Consider the following 17,684-nt stretch of genomic DNA (forward strand, 5'->3'; position numbering starts at 1 on the left):
TCTCCAGCGGATCTTCCAGATCCAGGAATTGAACCAGGGTCTGCTGCATTGCAGGTGGATTCTTTACCAGCTGAGCTACCAGGGAAGCCCCACGATTCTGCCCTGATTGGGTAAACTTGGACAAACCCCTTTCCTCCTGTACCCTTGGTTCTCCAATATATAGGTTAGGGTTGTTAGACCAGGTGATTCCTAACATTTCTTATACCTCTTTAAGTCCCTTCCATCTCTGATTCTTATTTTAAGGAGATGATCATTACTTAAATTTGTAATGACTCCTGCCTCTTGAGTCCCTAGGTGTCATAGCCAAGGTCACTCAACCCCGAGCTGCTGGCCCAACTTTGGCAGATCTGGAAATGTTGGCTCTGTTCTCTGCCCTTGTTCCTCATCCCCAGGGCCTCCTGTTCCAGTTTAGGTCATTGGGACTTGGATGCTCCCACCTGGCCCTCCCAGGGCTTGCAGTTCGGCTCTGACTCCCATCCCTGTGACTGTGACCTTATGGCTGGTAACAGCAGACCTAGGTGACTCCACCTCCCGACATCCCCCTCCTGCCACCCCCACCACTGGTTCTGTGTGTGCTATCCCACCTTTGTGCGTGTCTCTTGGGTTTATCCCCTTCCTGGCTCTGGGCTCTTGCTCATTCTGTAGGCAACCTGGGGAATATTGGTTGACACCTACCATATGCTTGCTTTGGATCACACAGTGATCCCCAGTGGTGGCTGGGGAGGTGGGTACAAAGATAAAGAATAGTCTTTGCCATCAAAGAATTTCCAGGTGTGTAAATAAATTCCTTACCATGTAGAGTGAAAAGTGCTGTGGGAGGTATGTGCAAAAGGCCAAGGGAGCAGTGAAGATGGAATGATTTACTCTGAAGACACTAACCAGAAAAAAGTGTTTGGACTGGCTTCTTAAAGATAAGTAGGCGTTTAGCAAAGGGAGAAGGACATTCCAGGCAGAGGGGACAACATGAACTAAAGCCTTGAATCTGGATCTGCTTTTAGCTCCTAGTACAGGCGGGATGGCTGCCGCATCCAGTGGTCCAGCCGAGTGTTATAGTCTGGCTGCCTGTTTCACTTGTTCCATCACTGCCATCCATCCTTCTGGTAGGAGTCCTGTCTAAAAGAAAGTAAGTCTCATGTGTGTTATCTCTCTTGATCCCAGTGTGATGCTGTGAAGTAGGTCAGAATAGGAATGTTTATCCTTATTTTAGAAATGAGGAAACTGAGACCCGGAGAGGCTTGCTGGGAATTAGGAGAAGACCTGAGACAAAGAGCCTGCTTCCCACTGTTTCCGAGAGCCTTGCTCTGGGCTCAGTCTGCAGCCATGGTCCTGAGTCATGTTCCTGGTTTAAATTCTGCCTACGTCTGGTTGAAGAGCACTAGATCCCAGCCAGGGAGCTCAGTGCACACGTGCACGTGTGCACATATGCAGCCATTGGAGCAAGAAACATGGAAATAAACAAGAGTTGAACCAGGGATTGGGTAACTGTCAAGCCCAAATGCCACCAACCCTCATTTTGCTATAGGACTGAAACTGTTTGTTGGAGAATCAACCTGTGCACAGGGTCTAAGTGAAATCTGTCAGAATGAGTGGGAAAGAAGCTATTTTTAGTTTGCAGAGTCACTCACTCAGCTGTGTTAGCTGAGGTTTGAGCCAGTCCCCTACGCTTTCCACAGTGTTATTTCTGAAGGAGAAATACCACTTGAATGCTGTGTAAAACCCATTAATGAACCTGGAAGTTTCCAGGGCGTCTTTGTCCCGCATCTCCCTCAGAAGGCTGCCTTTCCTGAATGACCTTCATCCTTTCCTATATTTAATACATTTCTAATTTTAAGTTTGTGTCAAGACTGTGGGACTCTGGTGCCCTAAATAACACAGAAATCTACCACCAGCAATCAACTGAGTCCAGAGGGCTCTGACAGAATGGAACACAACCTGAAAAAGCATCCCCAAGTAGCTGTCTGGGAAGTAATCCGCCGCGTCACGGCTCTTCTCAAGGGGTGGGAGGTCTCTGAGACCATGGCGTCTGGCTGCCCAAGCTGTCCGGGTGGAGCAGTTTCAGAGGCCTCCCCAGATGCGGGGGGCAGTGTTCATCCAAACAGGGTTTTGTTGGAGATTAGAAAAGCTAGCACATGTATGCTGTAGCTGCTGACCTAACTGGAGGAGAAAAACACAAAACAAACCTCAAAGCAGGGAACTGGAGTTGTTTGTGTGAACACTCAGGAGAGAGGGAGTCACCAGTCAGGGCTGTCTTGTTTGAAATTGATGGTCAAGGATCTGATGCAGAAGCGCTTATTTACTGCCCGCTGTTTTCTTATTTATTTGTATTTATTCACCTCTTCTCACTGAACTATATAAGATCCAGGAGGGCAAGGACCTTATCATCTCGTTCAAAGCCGTATTCCCAGTGTCTGGCATAGATCCCGGCGCCTCGGAGGTGCTTAGTGGATGTTTACTGATTGAACGCACGAGAAGGAGATGGTCTCTGAGGCTGCGGTCCTCTTCAGCTCCTCCTTCTCTCTCTCTGTCGCTACAGGGCTGTGCTTCTCGGTCCCAGGCCAGTTCCGGAATAAGCACTTCCATGTCCTCAGGCATTTGGGCATCAAACGTCCAGCAGAGCCAGAAAATGGACAGACCTGTAAAATGCCCAAACAACCTGGAAGTTTCCTATGAAGTCTGTTGATGGCGAGCCCTATTGTCTTTTAGTGTTTCACAGTTGACCAGGTTATCCCTTCACGTGTGTTCATCTTTGGTTTTTCTTCTTTTATCCAGCAGATGCTTATGTCTGCCTGTCTGTCTGAGCACTCCATGAGCCGATCGGGGGCAGAAGAGCAGATGGGACAGGTCCTGTCTCAGGAGCTTGTGAGCTGGTGGCAGGGCTAGGTAAAAAGTTCATTGCAGGACAAGCAGAATGTGTCAGAGGCGGTGAGAGAGTCTGACATTGAAACTCAGTCGATCCCATCCCTTCCCCTGCCCTCGGGGACCTTTTTCTTTCTTGCATTTTCAGTCCCTGTGGTTCTTTTGGGTTCTACAGGGGTAGGGTGGGGTGGGGTGGTGGGGGTGGGAGGTGGTGACTGGAAAGGCTTCCTGAGTTGGAAGCTTTGACATTAAATTGGTTCTCAAGGGAGTTAATGTGAAGTAACAGGGGAATCTTGGCAAGAACTTGCATTAAGAGGAAAGCAGAGGAAGAGCAGCCAGATAGAGATGAGTATTGACAGGAGAGGGAGAAAGTGAGCCAGGAACTGCAGCATCGCAGAAGCCTGGGGGATTTCAGCAGGAGGTCAGGGAGCTGGGAACCGGAGATGAGACCAGTGGCCTTGGTGATGGGGAGTGGGGGTGACGCATCAGAGACAAGGTTAGGTGGAAGCTAACGCAAGGACGTGGTACAAATGGAAGGCTTATGGAAGCCTGGAGAAACCCAGGCTGCAGGCGTGAACAACAGAATCAGGAGGTTCGGTGGTCAAAGGAGGCTGAGGACAGGCATAGACACTTGAAAGGAGAGCTTGGTTTGAGTTAGTTTTCTAAGCTCGGGGAACCTGGGGTGGGACAGAAACCTGAACGCAAGGATCAGAGAGCAGGGAAGAGAGAAATCTTCTGAGAACAGAGGCAAGGACGGGGGTTGGGGGAGGTGGCTGGAACAGGGCTGCCAGTGCAATGAGGGTGAAGAGGGACGTCGCTGTGAAGGGCTTAGTTCCAACAGGAAAGAAAGATGCTTTTTCTTTCAGCACAGGAATAAAGAGAAAAGGGGCCCTGGGAAGATGGAGGTTTCAAAGTGGAGAAGAACAGTGCTTTCACTGAAGTGTGTGCGCCATTTGTTGTCCTGTTTTATCTTAGCTTCGTTTATTTATCCAGTCAGTGTTTACTGCGTCCTACTGTGGGCCGCGCACAGCACTGTGAGCCAAGTTTTCACAAAGAAAAGGCAAAGTTGCTAACCTGATGCTGTAATATCATATTTATTAGTAATACAGTCTTTACTAATCTGTCCATCTCTAAATCAACCTGGAGCTCTCTGGTGGCCTACACTGTCTTATTTATTTTTATATAATTAGGGCCAGGCTTGGTACAAAGTAAATCATCAGCAGAAGTGCGCTGAGACAGTGCAAGAACTCCTGTTGGGGGGTGTAAATCTTGCTTAGGTCGAAAGACAAATTGTCTGCTGCTGGGATGAGGTTAGTGTGAGGAGGCTTCCAGGGAGGGATAGTTTGCTTTACTCTGCAGTGGGTGTATCCTGGTAGCACTCTGCCGACTCCAGACTGGGTCCTTGTCTTATGAGGAAAAGCAGCAAGGAGAGGACCGGCCTCAATGAGGACTGGCACGGAGATGTTAACTCCTGACCACGGTCAACCCTACTGCTTTCTGAAGTTGGATCTCTGGTGGACAGAGGCTTGAATATGGAGTGAGACCTGGGTTGGAATTTCTGCTCTGTCACCTATAGTCCATAAGACTTTGGGCCAGTCAAAACCTCTCCAAGTGCTAGTTTTCTCATCTACAAAATGGGAGTGATAATATCTAGTTTACCTTGCCCACAGGATTATTGAAAGATGCAAATAAACTATATAAGGGCTATGTGAACTGTAAAAAAGAGTTACTGTTGGGTTCATAACATGCGAGCCACTCTGTACTTCAGACGCATGTTTTATTATAATTTTGATCAGAGCTGCTCTTCTATCTTAATCACTTGAGATCTTAGGAGCTATAAAGAACCATCCTAGATCTTGTGGCAAAACTTTTTAGAATCATGAAAGTGAAAGTTGCTCAGTTGCGTCCAACTCTTTGCGACCCCGTGGAGACTATACAGTCCCTGGAATTCTCCAGGCCAGAATGCTGGAGTGGGTAGCCTTTCCCTTCTCCAGGGGATCTTCCCAACCCAGGCATCGAACCCAGGTCTCCCACATTGTAGGCGGATTCTTTACCAGCTGAGCTATAAGAGAAACCCAAGAGTGGGTAGTCTGGAGTGGGTAGCCTATCCTTTCTCCAGTGGATCTTCCCAACCCAGAATCAAACCAGGGTCACCTACATTGCAGGCAGATTCTTTACCAACTGAGCTATGAGGGAAGCCGTTAGAATCATAACCAGTGGAAATACTGGAGGCCAGGTACTTGGGAATCCATGGCCAATCTCCATGCCGTTCCTGGGAGCGTGAATTCCTGTCTTTTGAAGTAGCCGTTAGCATCCGCAGCAAGGATGTTTCCAGCGCTTCCTCTCAGCAGCAGAGGAAATTCATCAGGGCTGATTTAAAGTCCCAGTGACCTCATGTGTCACCACCACACTCTGCAGCATTACGACTGCCCCAGGCTGTGCCCAGGGTCATCCTGGAGCTGACCAAGTTCTCTACTGTTGCCTTTGACCTTGAAAACTGGGCTGTCCCAGGGTAAAAGTAAATCATGCTGAGGTTTAGAGTGAAAACAGGAGCCAATGAAGATTCAAAGAAGCCTGCAGCGGTTTGATGAGAGATGTACAAAGTCTGTGAAGGCTGAGTGAGTTGTAAGTGAATCAGTCGTCCAGGGGACTAAAACTACCTCCATCTCCACCACTGTTCCTCTAGCTTGGACCCCTACTATCTGTTGATGACAATGACCACCCCTTAGTTGAGAACCGTTTGTTTCTAGCTGGGCTCCACCCAGCTGCCAAAATAATGAACTAAAATATAAATCTGACCTTATTAGGCTCTAGCATCCATTCCCACAATAAACACTTATTGGAAACCCAGTTGGAAAACTTTATATGGAAGAAACTTAGCTGAGCCTTCAGGATATAGTGGAGAATGAGACCCAACCTCTACCCTCAAGAGGTACAAGAAACACAGAGTCCCTAATCCCCATAGCCGGTGTGCCAAGAATGCGGTTATTAGAGCGTGAGTTTCAGGATTGTTGTTGGCCTTGTTCACCACTGTGTCTCCATCACCTTAACTAGTGCCCAGCACACAGCAGGTCCTCAGCAAATAATTGTCATGGGTATGAATGTACTTTTTAATGGCTTCCCATTTCAGGATGAAGTCCAGAATCTCTGACCTGTCCTAAGAGATTGATCCCGCCCCTGTCAATATCCAACCTCACCTTATATCACTCTCTCCCTTGCACTTTGGAACTCACCGTGGCCAAACCAGAGAAATCATCATGTTGTTTGATACTTCTGGGTCTTTGCATGGATTGGTTCTTCTGCCTTCCTTTGCCCTTGGCTGCTTGGAGAACTACTGCCTGCTCCTCCCACCCCCAGTAAATAACAAGGGTAATGTCTTGAATTCATCTCAGTTTTCCTGCCATCCAGCTTGACAGACTTGTCTTTTCTTTCAAAGTGTTTCTTCATCTGGTGTCATTACCCACCTACCTTGACTCTGTTGCGCTGCTTTCCATCTTCTCTCCACCTCCCTTGACCCTGAGACCTCTTGAGATTCTAGATCTGGAATTTGGTAGGCTGCCGGAGGCCTGGCTTCTTGGCTGTGATGAACTCTGGCCTTCCTTTTGCCTTTCTTAAATGCCTTCTCCCTCCCACACTGATCCAGTCCAGACAGCTGGATCTCTCTGCCAGTTCTAGCAGAGAACTGGGACAGACAGGAACCTTACCCTGAGCAGCACCTGGATTTTGCCAGTCTCATTGCCCGGGAAATAGATTCTGTGTCCTGGACCCCTGGTCACTGTTTGGGACCTTGTTTAGAATGGCTGGTTCCCCAGTAGAGTGTCAAGTGTTTAATTCCAATGGTTATCATTGCTTGGAGCTTCCTGTTGGAGGCCTTCTTTAGTATTGGCAATGGCCTGAATCAAGCCTGTCTCTGCCAGTTCCTTTGGGTACGTTATACTGAGTGGTTGCCTTAGGAACCAATCCTGTAATTACCTCTCTTCCCCACGGTTAATCCCATCCAGTTCCAGACTCTTCTTTGCCTCCAGTGTCCTGAGCTGCTGAGGCCTTGGCTAGTAGGCTCCCCATGAGGTAGGTAAAGAGAAAACATTCTTATCACTTCCAAGGAAGCAAAACCAGGCCTTTCTTTTGGCATGTAGCCTTAAGAACCCCAAGACCCCAGGTCATTTGGTAGTGGGACCACCCAATTATGACTAGAAGGAAGAAGTTAGTCTTTGTGTGATTATGTAATTCCCTTCTGTGATGCAGTGGTTCTGTCTGTGGGAACTCTGCAGGTGGTGGCCGCCACCTCCTGCATCTGCAGCTTGCTATTTGTATGGGAGTTTTTTTTACTGGATACCTGGTGTCATCCAAGATGGGGGAGACTGACTATGGTAGCAGAAGTGGAAGGAGTCAGACATGTCTTTGTGAAAAGAGCAGCTGCTGTGACAATCAGCTGTGAATCTTCTGGCTTTTCAGAGGGGCAAAAGTGCAAGGAGAAAGAGCAGGAGGCACAGTCAAAGCCACTTGTAGTTGCTGGGGGCTGCTTGTCGCTGCCATTAGGACCTTCCAGGTGCCACTTCAGGAGATTCAGCTGGCTGGGGACAGTTGTTCATGGCTGCTGATCAAAATATATGTGTCACTGTAGCCACCACTGCCAGGATTGCTTGAGGAACGTTCCTCACTCTAGAAAGATAATTTAGTCATTGTTGAGTATCTTCTCTGGTTTTATTTCCATGGGAGCCCTTTTGGGTAAGATTTTTTTTATTTCATTACTAGCCTAGAGCATGCACATCACTTGAGGACAGAGTCTGTGTGAAGGAGCAACCAGTAGGAGAAGGAATTGGGAGAATCAAGTAACTTTACATTGTCATTTGATTTTTGGGCAAACTGCTCTGAGCCTCTGATTTTGCATCTGTCAGATATAATTCTGCTTATTAGGCCTGCATCCCTGAGTGGTTGTCAAAATGATGTTATGAATGTGAAAGTATTTTATAACCATGAAGCAACAAACAAATGTTAGTTAAGCTGGTTGATTTCTTTGTCATGTCCAGTCTTCTGTGGGTTTTTAGTCAACTTCCATTTCTTACAGCTCTTTGGAAATTGTTGTCAGTTATCACAGAGCTGGAGTTTGATATGAATCATTTCCATGATTCTTGGGTTCCTCTTTATCCATTATTACCTGTTAGTGAATTTGAGCTGTGGACTTAAAATGTGACAACAGGGAGGACACAGAGTTCTACAGCTTTCGAAATGGGATGTGACTGATGGTATGAATCTCCTACAGGTAAGAGCTGAGACTTTGAGAGCAGAAAGATCTAGGCGCAGTGTCACAGAAGAGTTGTTGGCCAGGCATCTTGAGTCTTTGGGAGAGCTTCTCATAGGAGATGAAATTTGTAGTCTAGGGGAAACTGAGTTTGGTAGGTGAGAAGATCAAGCCTTTTAGGCTCCTGAAAGATCTATGGGAAGTGGCTGGTTGCTTCTGAGATGATAAACCTGGGGATTTGGCAGGCTTGGGTTTGAGCACAGAGATTGGCAATTAAGAAAGACATGATGGGGAACATTAGGAATTTTTTTTTTAAGAATTTTTAAGAAATAATAATGGCTCCTATTTGTTGAACATTGACTATGTGCCATCCATCATACACTGTATAAACATCCCTTTCAATTCTTACAGCATTCCCGTGAAGCAGTATACTATGTTATTCCCATTCGTAGATGGGGAAATCAAAGCTTGGGGAAGTAACTTATCTGAGGACACAGCTGGGAAGTGGCAGAACTACACAGTGGCTCTGTGGCAGTATCATGGAAGAATGGACATCCAGGTGACTGGATAGTGGTTGTGCAGGCTACAGGGCAAAGAGGTGATTGAGAATGATGCTCACCACCACCACCTCCTAAACGGCCAGATGGTGCCAGAGGAGACAGAACCTGTGAAGTTCATTCTCCCCTCTTTGGTGTCTGGGCACAGACTAGGCCAGTGGTGCCCTTCCTTCCCCCCAAACTGCCACTTTAAAGTTGGGACAGTGAAATGTACCTTTGAAGAGTTGGGAGGAGTGATTTTAATTGCTCAGGGTCCTTTCTTGAGCTTCTGTTTCCATTCATAGTGGCAATGAGCCATGCTGTGTAGGGCCACCAAAGACGGATGGGTCATGGTGGAGAGTTCTGACAAAACGTGGTCCACTGGAGAAGGGAATGGCAAACCACTTCAGTAATTCTTGCCTTGAGAACCCCATCAACAGTATGAAAAGGCAAAAAGATATAACATGGATGAGTTTCGGAGTATTTCAACCCCAGCCCCCTTACCTGCAAATCCACGTTGTATGACTTTACAAGATTCAGATTAGAGCTTACCCAGTTGATTACCTTAGACAACTCCAGTTACCATTTCAGATGTAAGCTACCTGAGGACAAATACCATGTCTTGGTTGTGGCTGTATCTTTCGTGCATGACACAGTGCCTAGAAAGTAGTGGTTGCTTCAATTCCAGTTATGGAATTGAATGGAAACCTCTCCTCAGAAGTCTAAGGAGATAGAACCTGTGAAGTTCTATCATCTAACTCTAGCATCTAATTCACCTCGTGTGTGGTGGTCTTCCAGAGGAAAGCATATGGTGCTGCAAAGTAGACACTGTATTTTAGGATTTGGGGGCAATCTCATACCCTGATGGGCAGGGGCAAGAGGCTAGGTCACACAGTGGGTGCTTGGAGAAGCCTTAGGGGTTTGAGCTCCACCTGCTTAGAAGCAGGCTTGGACAGGTCTGCAGATGGGTGGCTGCTGATTGCTAACAGAGCTGTGATGTATTCATTCTGGAGGGAGAGGAATGGAAACAGAACACTGACTCCTCTGGTTGTCTCAGCTTGAGGATCATAGAAACAGAAGGTACTTTCTTAGTCTGCAGTGTTCCATTCCTCAGATGCTGATGTAAAGGCAAGAGCACAGAGGCAAGAAAATGGTGCATTTCCCTTTGCACCCCTCAAGGTGAAATTTCCGCTACTGCGTGGTGACTTGTGGGAGCAATTCCATAGTTACTACTGTGCAGGCATTTATCATTCTGCTCCCTGGGCACATTTTGCCAAGCTGCACTAATTTCCCCATTCTTTCTGACACTCACCAGCTCTGTGGTGATGCATCTGGTGGCCAAAGCCTTCCCCATCAGAGTTTGCAGTACAGTGAAAAGAGCCATGTCTTAGCTATAATGCCTGCAGGTAGCATCTTCTAAGTCTCGGTGGGGTGCCAGGTTCTTTGCCAAGCCCTTTAATCCTCGTGACAACCCAGAATCATTGGGGTTATGATTCCTCAGTTTTTAGATAGTGAGAGTGAGGCTTGGGGGTGGTCACTTGTCCAAGGCCACATGGTTAGTAAGTGACAGAGTTGTGATTAAAATCCAGATCCTATTGCAAAGCCTAGGCTGTGAAATAACCAGAATTGCATTTCAAACTTGAACATTAATTTTCTGTGGGGCCTGGAATCAGAAAATCTGCTTCCTGGGCCTCAGCTTTTAGATTTGTGTCAGTTCAGTTCAGTCACTCAGTCGTGTCCGACTCTTTGCGACCCCATGAATCGCAGCACACCAGGCCTCCCTGTCCATCACCAACTCCCAGAGTTCAGTCAGGTTGGTGATGCCATCCAGCCATCTCATCCTCTGTTGTCCCCTTCTCCTCCTGCCCCCAATCCCTCCCAGCATCAGGGTCTTTTCCAGTGAGTCAACTCTTCTCATGAGGTGGCCAAGTATTGGAGTTTCAGCTTCAGCATTAGTCCTTCCAGTGAACACCCAGGACTGATCTTCTTTAGGATGGACTGGTTGGATCTCCTTGCAGTCCAAGGAACTCTCAAGAGTCTTCTCCAACACCAAAAGCATCAATTCTTTTGTGATCAGCTTTCTTCACAGTCCAACTCTCACATCCATACATGACCACGGGAAAAACCATAGCCTTGACTAGACGGACCTTTGTTGGCAAAGTAATGTCTCTGTATTTTAATATGCTATCTAGTTGGTCATAACTTTCCTTCTAAGGAGCAAGCGTCTTTTAATTTCCTGGCTGCAATCAGCATCTGCAGTGATTTTGGAGCCCCCAAAAATAAAGTCTGACACTGATTCCACTGTTTCCCCATCTATTTTCCATGAAGTGATGGGACCAGATGCCATGATCTTAGTTTTCTGAATGTTGAGCTTCAAGCCAACCTTTTCACTCTCTTCTTTCACTTTCATCAAGAGGCTTTTTAGTTCCTCTTCACTTTCTGCCATAAGGGTGGTGTCATCTGCATATCTGAGGTTATTGATATTTCTCCTGGCAATCTTGATTCCAGCCTGTGCTTCGTCCAGCCCAGCATTCCTCATGATGTACTCTGCATATAAGTTAAATAAGCAGGGTGACAATATACAGCCTTGATATACTCCTTTCCCTATACAGTCTGTTGTTCCATGTCTAGTTCTAACTGTTGCTTCCTGACCTGCATACAGGTTTCTCAAGAGGCAGGTCAGGTGGTCTGGGATTCCCATCTCTTGAAGAACTTTCCACAGTTTATTGTGATCCACACAAAGGCTTTGGCATAGTCAATGAAGCAGAAATAGATGTTTTTCTGGAACTCTCTTGCTTTTTCCATGATCCAGCAAATGTTGGCAATTTGATCTCTGGATCTTCTGCCTTTTCTAAAACCAGCTTGAACATCTGGAAGTTCACAGTTCACGTATTGCTGAAGCCTGGCTTGGAGAATTTTGAGCATGACTTTACTAGCGTGTGAGATGAGTGCAATTGTGCGGTAGTTTGAGCATTCTTTGGCATTGCCTTTCTTTGGGATTGGAATGAAAACTGACCTTTTCCAGTCCTGTGGCCACTGCTGAGTTTTCCAAATTTGCTGGCATATTGTGTGCAGCACTTTCACAGCATCATCTTTCAGGATATGAAATAGCTCAACTGGAATTCCATCACCTCCACTAGCTTTGTTCGTTGTGATGCTTTCTAAGGCCCAATTGACTTCACATTCCAGGATATCTGGCTCTAGGTGAGTGATCACACCATCGTGATTATCTGGGTTGTGAAGCTCTTTTTTGTATAGTTCTTCTGTGTATTCTTGCCACCTCTTCTTAATATCTTCTGCTTCTGTTAGGTCTATACCATTTCTGTCCTTTATCGAGCCCATCTTTGCATGAAATGTTCCCTTGGTATCTCTAATTTTCCTTAAGAAATTGCCAGTCTTTCCCATTCTGTTGTTTTCCTCTATTTCTTTGTACTGATCGCTGAGGAAGGCTTTCTTATCTCTCCTTGCTATTCTTTGGAATTCTGCATTCAGATGCTTATATCTTTCCTTTTCTCCTTTGCTTTTTGCTTCTCTTGTTTTTACAACTATTTGTAAGGCCTCCTCAGACAGCCATTTTGCTTTTTTGCATTTCTTTTCCATGGGGATGTTCTTGATCCCTGTCTCCTGTACAGTGTCACAAACCTCTGTCCATAGTTCATCAGGCACTGTGTCTATCAGATCTAGTCCCTTAATCTATTTCTCACTTCCACTGTATAATCATAACGGATTTGATTTAGGTCATACCTGAATGGTCTAGTGGTTTTCCCTACTTTCTTCAATTTCAGTCTGAATTTGGCAATAAGGAGTTCATGATCTCAGCCACAGTCAGCTCCCGGTCTTGTTTTTGCAGACTGTATAGAGCTTCTCCATCTTTGGCTGCAAAGAATATAATCAATCTGATTTCGGTGTTGACCATCTGGTGATGTCCATGTGTAGAGTCTTCTCTTGTGTTGTTGGAAGAGCATGTTTGCTATGACTAGTGCTTTCTCTTGGCAAAACTCTATTAGCCTTTGCCCTGCTTCATTCCGTACTCCAAGGCCAAATTTGCCTGTTACTCTAGGTGTTTCTTGAGTTCCTACTTTTGCATTACAGTCCCCTATAATAAAAAGGACATCTTTTTTGGGTGTTAGTTTAAAAGGTCTTGTAGGTCTTCATAGAACTGTTCAACTTCAGCTTCTTCAGCATTACTGGTTGGGGCATAGGCTTGGATTACCTAGTGATATTGAATGGTTTGCCTTGGAAACGAACAGAGATCATTTTGTCGTTTTGAAGATAACATCCAAGTACTGCATTTCGGACTCTTTTGTTGACCATGATGGCTACTCCATTTCTTCTAAGGGATTCCTGCCCACAGTAGTAGATATAATGCTCATCTGAGTTAAATTCACCCATTCCAGTCCATTTTAGTTCACTGATTCCTAGAATGTCTATGTTCACTCTTGCCATCTCCTGTTTGACCACTTCCAATTTGCCTTGATTCATGGACCTAACATTCCAGGTTCCTATGCAAAATTGCTCTTTACAGCATCGGACTTTGCTTCTATCACCAGTCACATCCACAACTGGGTATTTGTTTTACTTTGGCTCCATCCCTTCATTCTTTCTGAAGTTATTCCTCCATTGATCTCCAGTAGCATACTGGGCACCTATCGACCTGGGGAATTCCTCATTCAGTATCCTATCATTTTGCCTTTTGATACTGTTCATGGGGTTCTCAAGGCAAGTATACTGAAGTGGTTTGCCATTCCCTTCTCCAGTGGACCACATTCTGTCAGACCTCTCCACCATGACCCGCCTGTCTTGGGTGGCCCCCCACGGCATGGCTTAGTTTTATTGAGTTAGACAGGGCTGTGGTCCATGTGATCAGATTGGCTAGTTTTCTGTGATTATGATTTCAGTGTATCTGCCCTCTGATGCCCTCTCGCAACACTTACAGCCTTACTTGGGTTTCTCTTACCTTGGACGTCGGGTATCTCTTCACGCTGCTCCAGCAAAGCGCAGCCGCTGCTCCTTACCTTGGACAAGGGGTATCTCCTCACGGCCTCCCCTCCTGACCTTGAACGTGAAGTAGCTTCTCTCTGCCTTCCTGTGCCGGCGCAGCCGCCACTACTTGGACGTGGGATAGCTCCTCTCGGCCGCTCCTGTGCCGTTGCAGCCTGGCACTCTCGGTCGCTGTCCCTGACCTTGGGCGTGGTCTGTCTCAGCCGGCGCACTTCCCTCTGTGTAATGACAAGCAATTCCAAGCTTTTTTCCCAAGTTCTAAGCCACTACCAGAGAAGGAAATGGCAACCCACTCCAGTATCCTTGCCTGGAGAACTCCATGGACAGGAGCCTGGCAAGCTACAGTCTATGGGGTTGTAGAGTCGGACACGACTGAGTGTCTAATACACACACAAGGCCACTACCGTTCTGGTTTGGTTAGAACTCTTTCCTATCTAGATTTCTTTTTAGCTTTAAAACTTTTTTTGTTGTTGTTTTATAGGCTAGTTGCTGTGTATTATTTCCACAGAAACAACATTAACAACATTAATGTCAGGCAGTTAAGAATATATATTATATAAAATAATATGGATCAGTACTCTCCTTTAGAACTTTATATGGTAATGGAAATGGTCTGCATTGGTTCAATGCAGTAGTTGATAGTATAATAATATAAAACCAAGTAGAATATGGATTCTTCCGTTCACATCTCATCTTTAATTTGTCTCCTATGTTCCAAATAAGTCTTCTGATTTCCATGTTGATTTTTCCAGAGGTCTAATACTTGATATATTATTACATTTGTATTATGCTTTTAACTTTCAGCACACCCAAATGTACAATATTGCATCATTATTTTCCTGCCTTTGAGGCATATGGAAAAGATGGATAGTGTTATGTACATTTCACAAATAAGGAAACTGAGATGCAGAGAGTTATATCATGCTACCAAGAGCTAAGTAAATACTTTTTGCATGAATAAGTGACTTACCTAAAGCCATTTTTGGAGCAGTAGCACCAGGATTGGAAACTCAGATCTGATTCTCAGCCAGAGTTTCCTTATCACTGGTGTGTCAAGCATAGAGAGACTCTGCTCATGAGGGAGAATTCTTTTAATGTTAGATACGGGAGTTTTTCTTTTCACTTAATATTTTTCTGTATTATTTGATCTTTACTCCATATAGGTGTCATCTTAATTATAATAATAAAATAGATATTTGGAAAAATTATATGAAATGTTGTGAAAGAAAAAGTGAAAGTCACTAAGTCACGTCTGACTCTGTGACCCCATGGACTATACAGTCCGTGGAATTCTCTAGGCCAGAATACAGGAGTGAGTAGCCTTCCCCTTCTTCAGGGGATGTTCCCAACCCAGGGATCAAACCCAGGTCTCCCACGGTGCAGGCAGATTCTTAACCAACTGAGCTATCAGGGAAGCCCGAGGCTGCTTATCAGACCTATTCCTATTTTGTAGATGTGAGAATGCTTGTGCTAGTCAGATAGGCAGGTTTTCCATGTGGTATCTGTGGTGAGAAGAGGTTTGAATCCCCATCTTGATTCCATTTCTGGTAATGGTGAAGTAGTTCTTTTGGATCAGGCCCCACAGAAAGCAACTGTAAACTCAGATAAAATGTAAAGATATAACTCCATGAAGGAAGTGGAGAGTGACCGAAAACAGGCCTATTTTTTGCAAGGTCCTGAAAGTCAAGGACAGTCTGAGGAACTGTTCCAAATTGAAGGATTCTAAAGGGGTGTGGCTTCTAAATGAAATATACCATTGTGAACTGGAGCCTTTGTTGTACAGGACTTTAGTGGAATGATGGGAGAAACCTAAATGGACTCTGAAGTTGTGTGGGTACTCACATACCAGTGTTAATTTTTTAGTTTTGATAGTTGAATTGTTGTTACGCAGAGAGTATTGATGGTTTTGCTGACAAATACACTCACATGTTTTGGATTGATAGGGCATCAGTTTGGTAACTGGCTCAGAGATAGTTCAGGGGGAAAAAAAATGGAGAAAAGGAGGAAAGGGAGCAAAGATGGTAAAATGTTAATATTTGGAGTATAAGAGTGTTCTTTATATAGTATTGCAACTTTGCTAGAATTTATTTCAAAATAAGATTTAAAAACTTCATGCTGAATTTCCTTAAAAGTTTTTTCTGCGTCTATTGAGAGATGATCATGTGATTGTTATTCTTCAACTTATTAATATGATCTATCACATTGATTTGCAGATATTGAACCGTACTTGAGACTCTGGGATAAACCCCATTTGATCACGATGTATGATTCTTTCAATGTCTTGTTGAATTTAGGTTGTTAATATTTTTGTTGAGGACTTTGCATCTATGTTCATCAGTGATGTATGTGTGTTAGTTGTTTAGTCGTGTCTGACTCTTTGCAACCCCATGTACTGTAGCCTGCCAGGTCTCCTCTCTCCGTGGAATTTTCCAGGCGAGAATACTGGAGTGGGTTGCCATTCCCTTTTCCAGCGGGTCTTCCCAACCCAGGGATTGAACATTGGTCTCCTGCTTTACAGGCAGATTGTTTACTGCCTGAGCCACCAGGGAAGCCCTGGCCTGTAAATTTTTGTGTATGTGTGTGGTATCTTTGTCTGATTGTGGTATTAGGGTGGTGCTGGCCTTATAGAATGAGTCTAGAAATGTTCCTTCTGTGATTTTTGGGAATAGTTTAAGAATATAGGTGTTGACTCTTCTTTTAAATGTTTGGTAATGTTTAAATTCACCTGTGAAGCTGTCTGGTCCTGGACTTTTTGTTGTTGGTAAGTTATTTATTTTTCTAATTTGATTTTATACTGGTAATTGGCCTGCAGATATTTTCTATTCCTTCCTGATTTGGTCTTGGGAGATTGTATATTTCTAAGAATTTGTCCATTTCTTCTAGGTTGTCCATTGTATTGGCTGAATAATAATGAAAATTTGTGGGATGCAGCCAAAGCAATGCTTTTGGGGAAATTTATGTCTTTAAGTGCACATATTAGAAAGTATTCAATTCAGTGACTTAAGGTTTCACCTTTAGAAGCTGAAAAAAGAAAAGTAAGCCCAAAGTAAGTAGAAAGAAGGAAACAATAAAGATAAGAGTAGGAATTAATAAAATAGGAAACTGACAAAAATAGAGAAAAATAACAAAGCCAAAATAATTCTTTGAAAATATCAACAAATGTCTAGCTGGACTGATCAAGAAAAAAGAGAAATATATGTTTCAAAAAAAAAGCAAGCTCATAGAAGGAGAGTAGAATGGTAGTTGCCAGGTAGGGCAAATGGGGGGATGTTGGTCAAAAGATTCAGTTATGTAGGATGAATAAATTCTAGAGATTAATGTGTAGTATGGTGTCTGTGTGCTAAGTCACTTTCAGTCATGTCCAACTCTTTGTGACCCTGTGAATTGTAGCCCGCCAGCCTCCTCTGTCCATGGGATTCTCCAGGCAAGAATAGTGGAGTGGGTTGCCATAAGCTCCTCCAGGGGATCTTCCCAACCCAGGGACTGAACCCATGTCTCTTATGTCTCCTGCATTGGCAGGTGGGTTCTTACCACTAGCACCACATGGGAAGCCCGTGTCGTATGGTAGCTACAGATAATAATACTGTATTATATACTTGCGATTTGCTAAGTGAGTTGTAGATCTTAAGTGTTCTTAACACACACACAGTAACTATGTGAAGTGATAGATGTTCTAATTAGCTTGATTGCAGTAATCATTTTACACTGTATATGTATATCAAATTCCATTGCACATTTTAGATACATACAATTTTTGTCAATTATATCTCAATAAAGTTGGAAAAAAATTTAACATCCATTTCTGATAATAACTCTTATTTTGGCAAATTAGAAATAGAAGGGAACTTCTACAGTCTAATAAAGGGCATTTATAAAAAGCAAATGTCATAATTAATGGTAAAAAATTGGAAGTGTTCCTTTTAAGATTAAGGCAAGTGTGCCCTCTCTCAGCATTTTTATTAAACCTCATGCTGGAAGGAGATTCTAGTCAGTTCTATAAAGTAAGAAAAAGCAAAAGTAGGCTCAAAAATGAGAAAGGAATAAATCTG

At 44.4% G+C, this 17,684-nt stretch overlaps 1 protein-coding gene across 6 annotated transcripts in view; it reads left to right on the forward strand.

The window, feature by feature from the left end:
• Window positions 1–17,684, forward strand: part of SERGEF (secretion regulating guanine nucleotide exchange factor) — a 244,212-nt gene that overhangs the window by 62,730 nt on the left and 163,798 nt on the right. The window contains exon 10 of one of the 6 annotated variants that reach the window (XM_088843045.1): window positions 2,534–2,812. The exons of the other annotated variants lie outside the window; for them this stretch is intronic. Coding sequence (XP_088699171.1) covers window positions 2,534–2,680 — 147 coding nt within the window. The 3' untranslated portion in view covers window positions 2,681–2,812. Of the gene's footprint in view, window positions 1–2,533; window positions 2,813–17,684 lie in introns of those variants that run through there. 6 annotated transcript variants of the gene reach the window in all.

The sequence above is a fragment of the Moschus berezovskii genome, chromosome 14 (assembly GCF_049115385.1).
Source record: "Moschus berezovskii isolate FMDL1 chromosome 14, NW_MosBer_1.0, whole genome shotgun sequence".
Lineage (NCBI taxonomy): Eukaryota > Metazoa > Chordata > Mammalia > Artiodactyla > Moschidae > Moschus > Moschus berezovskii.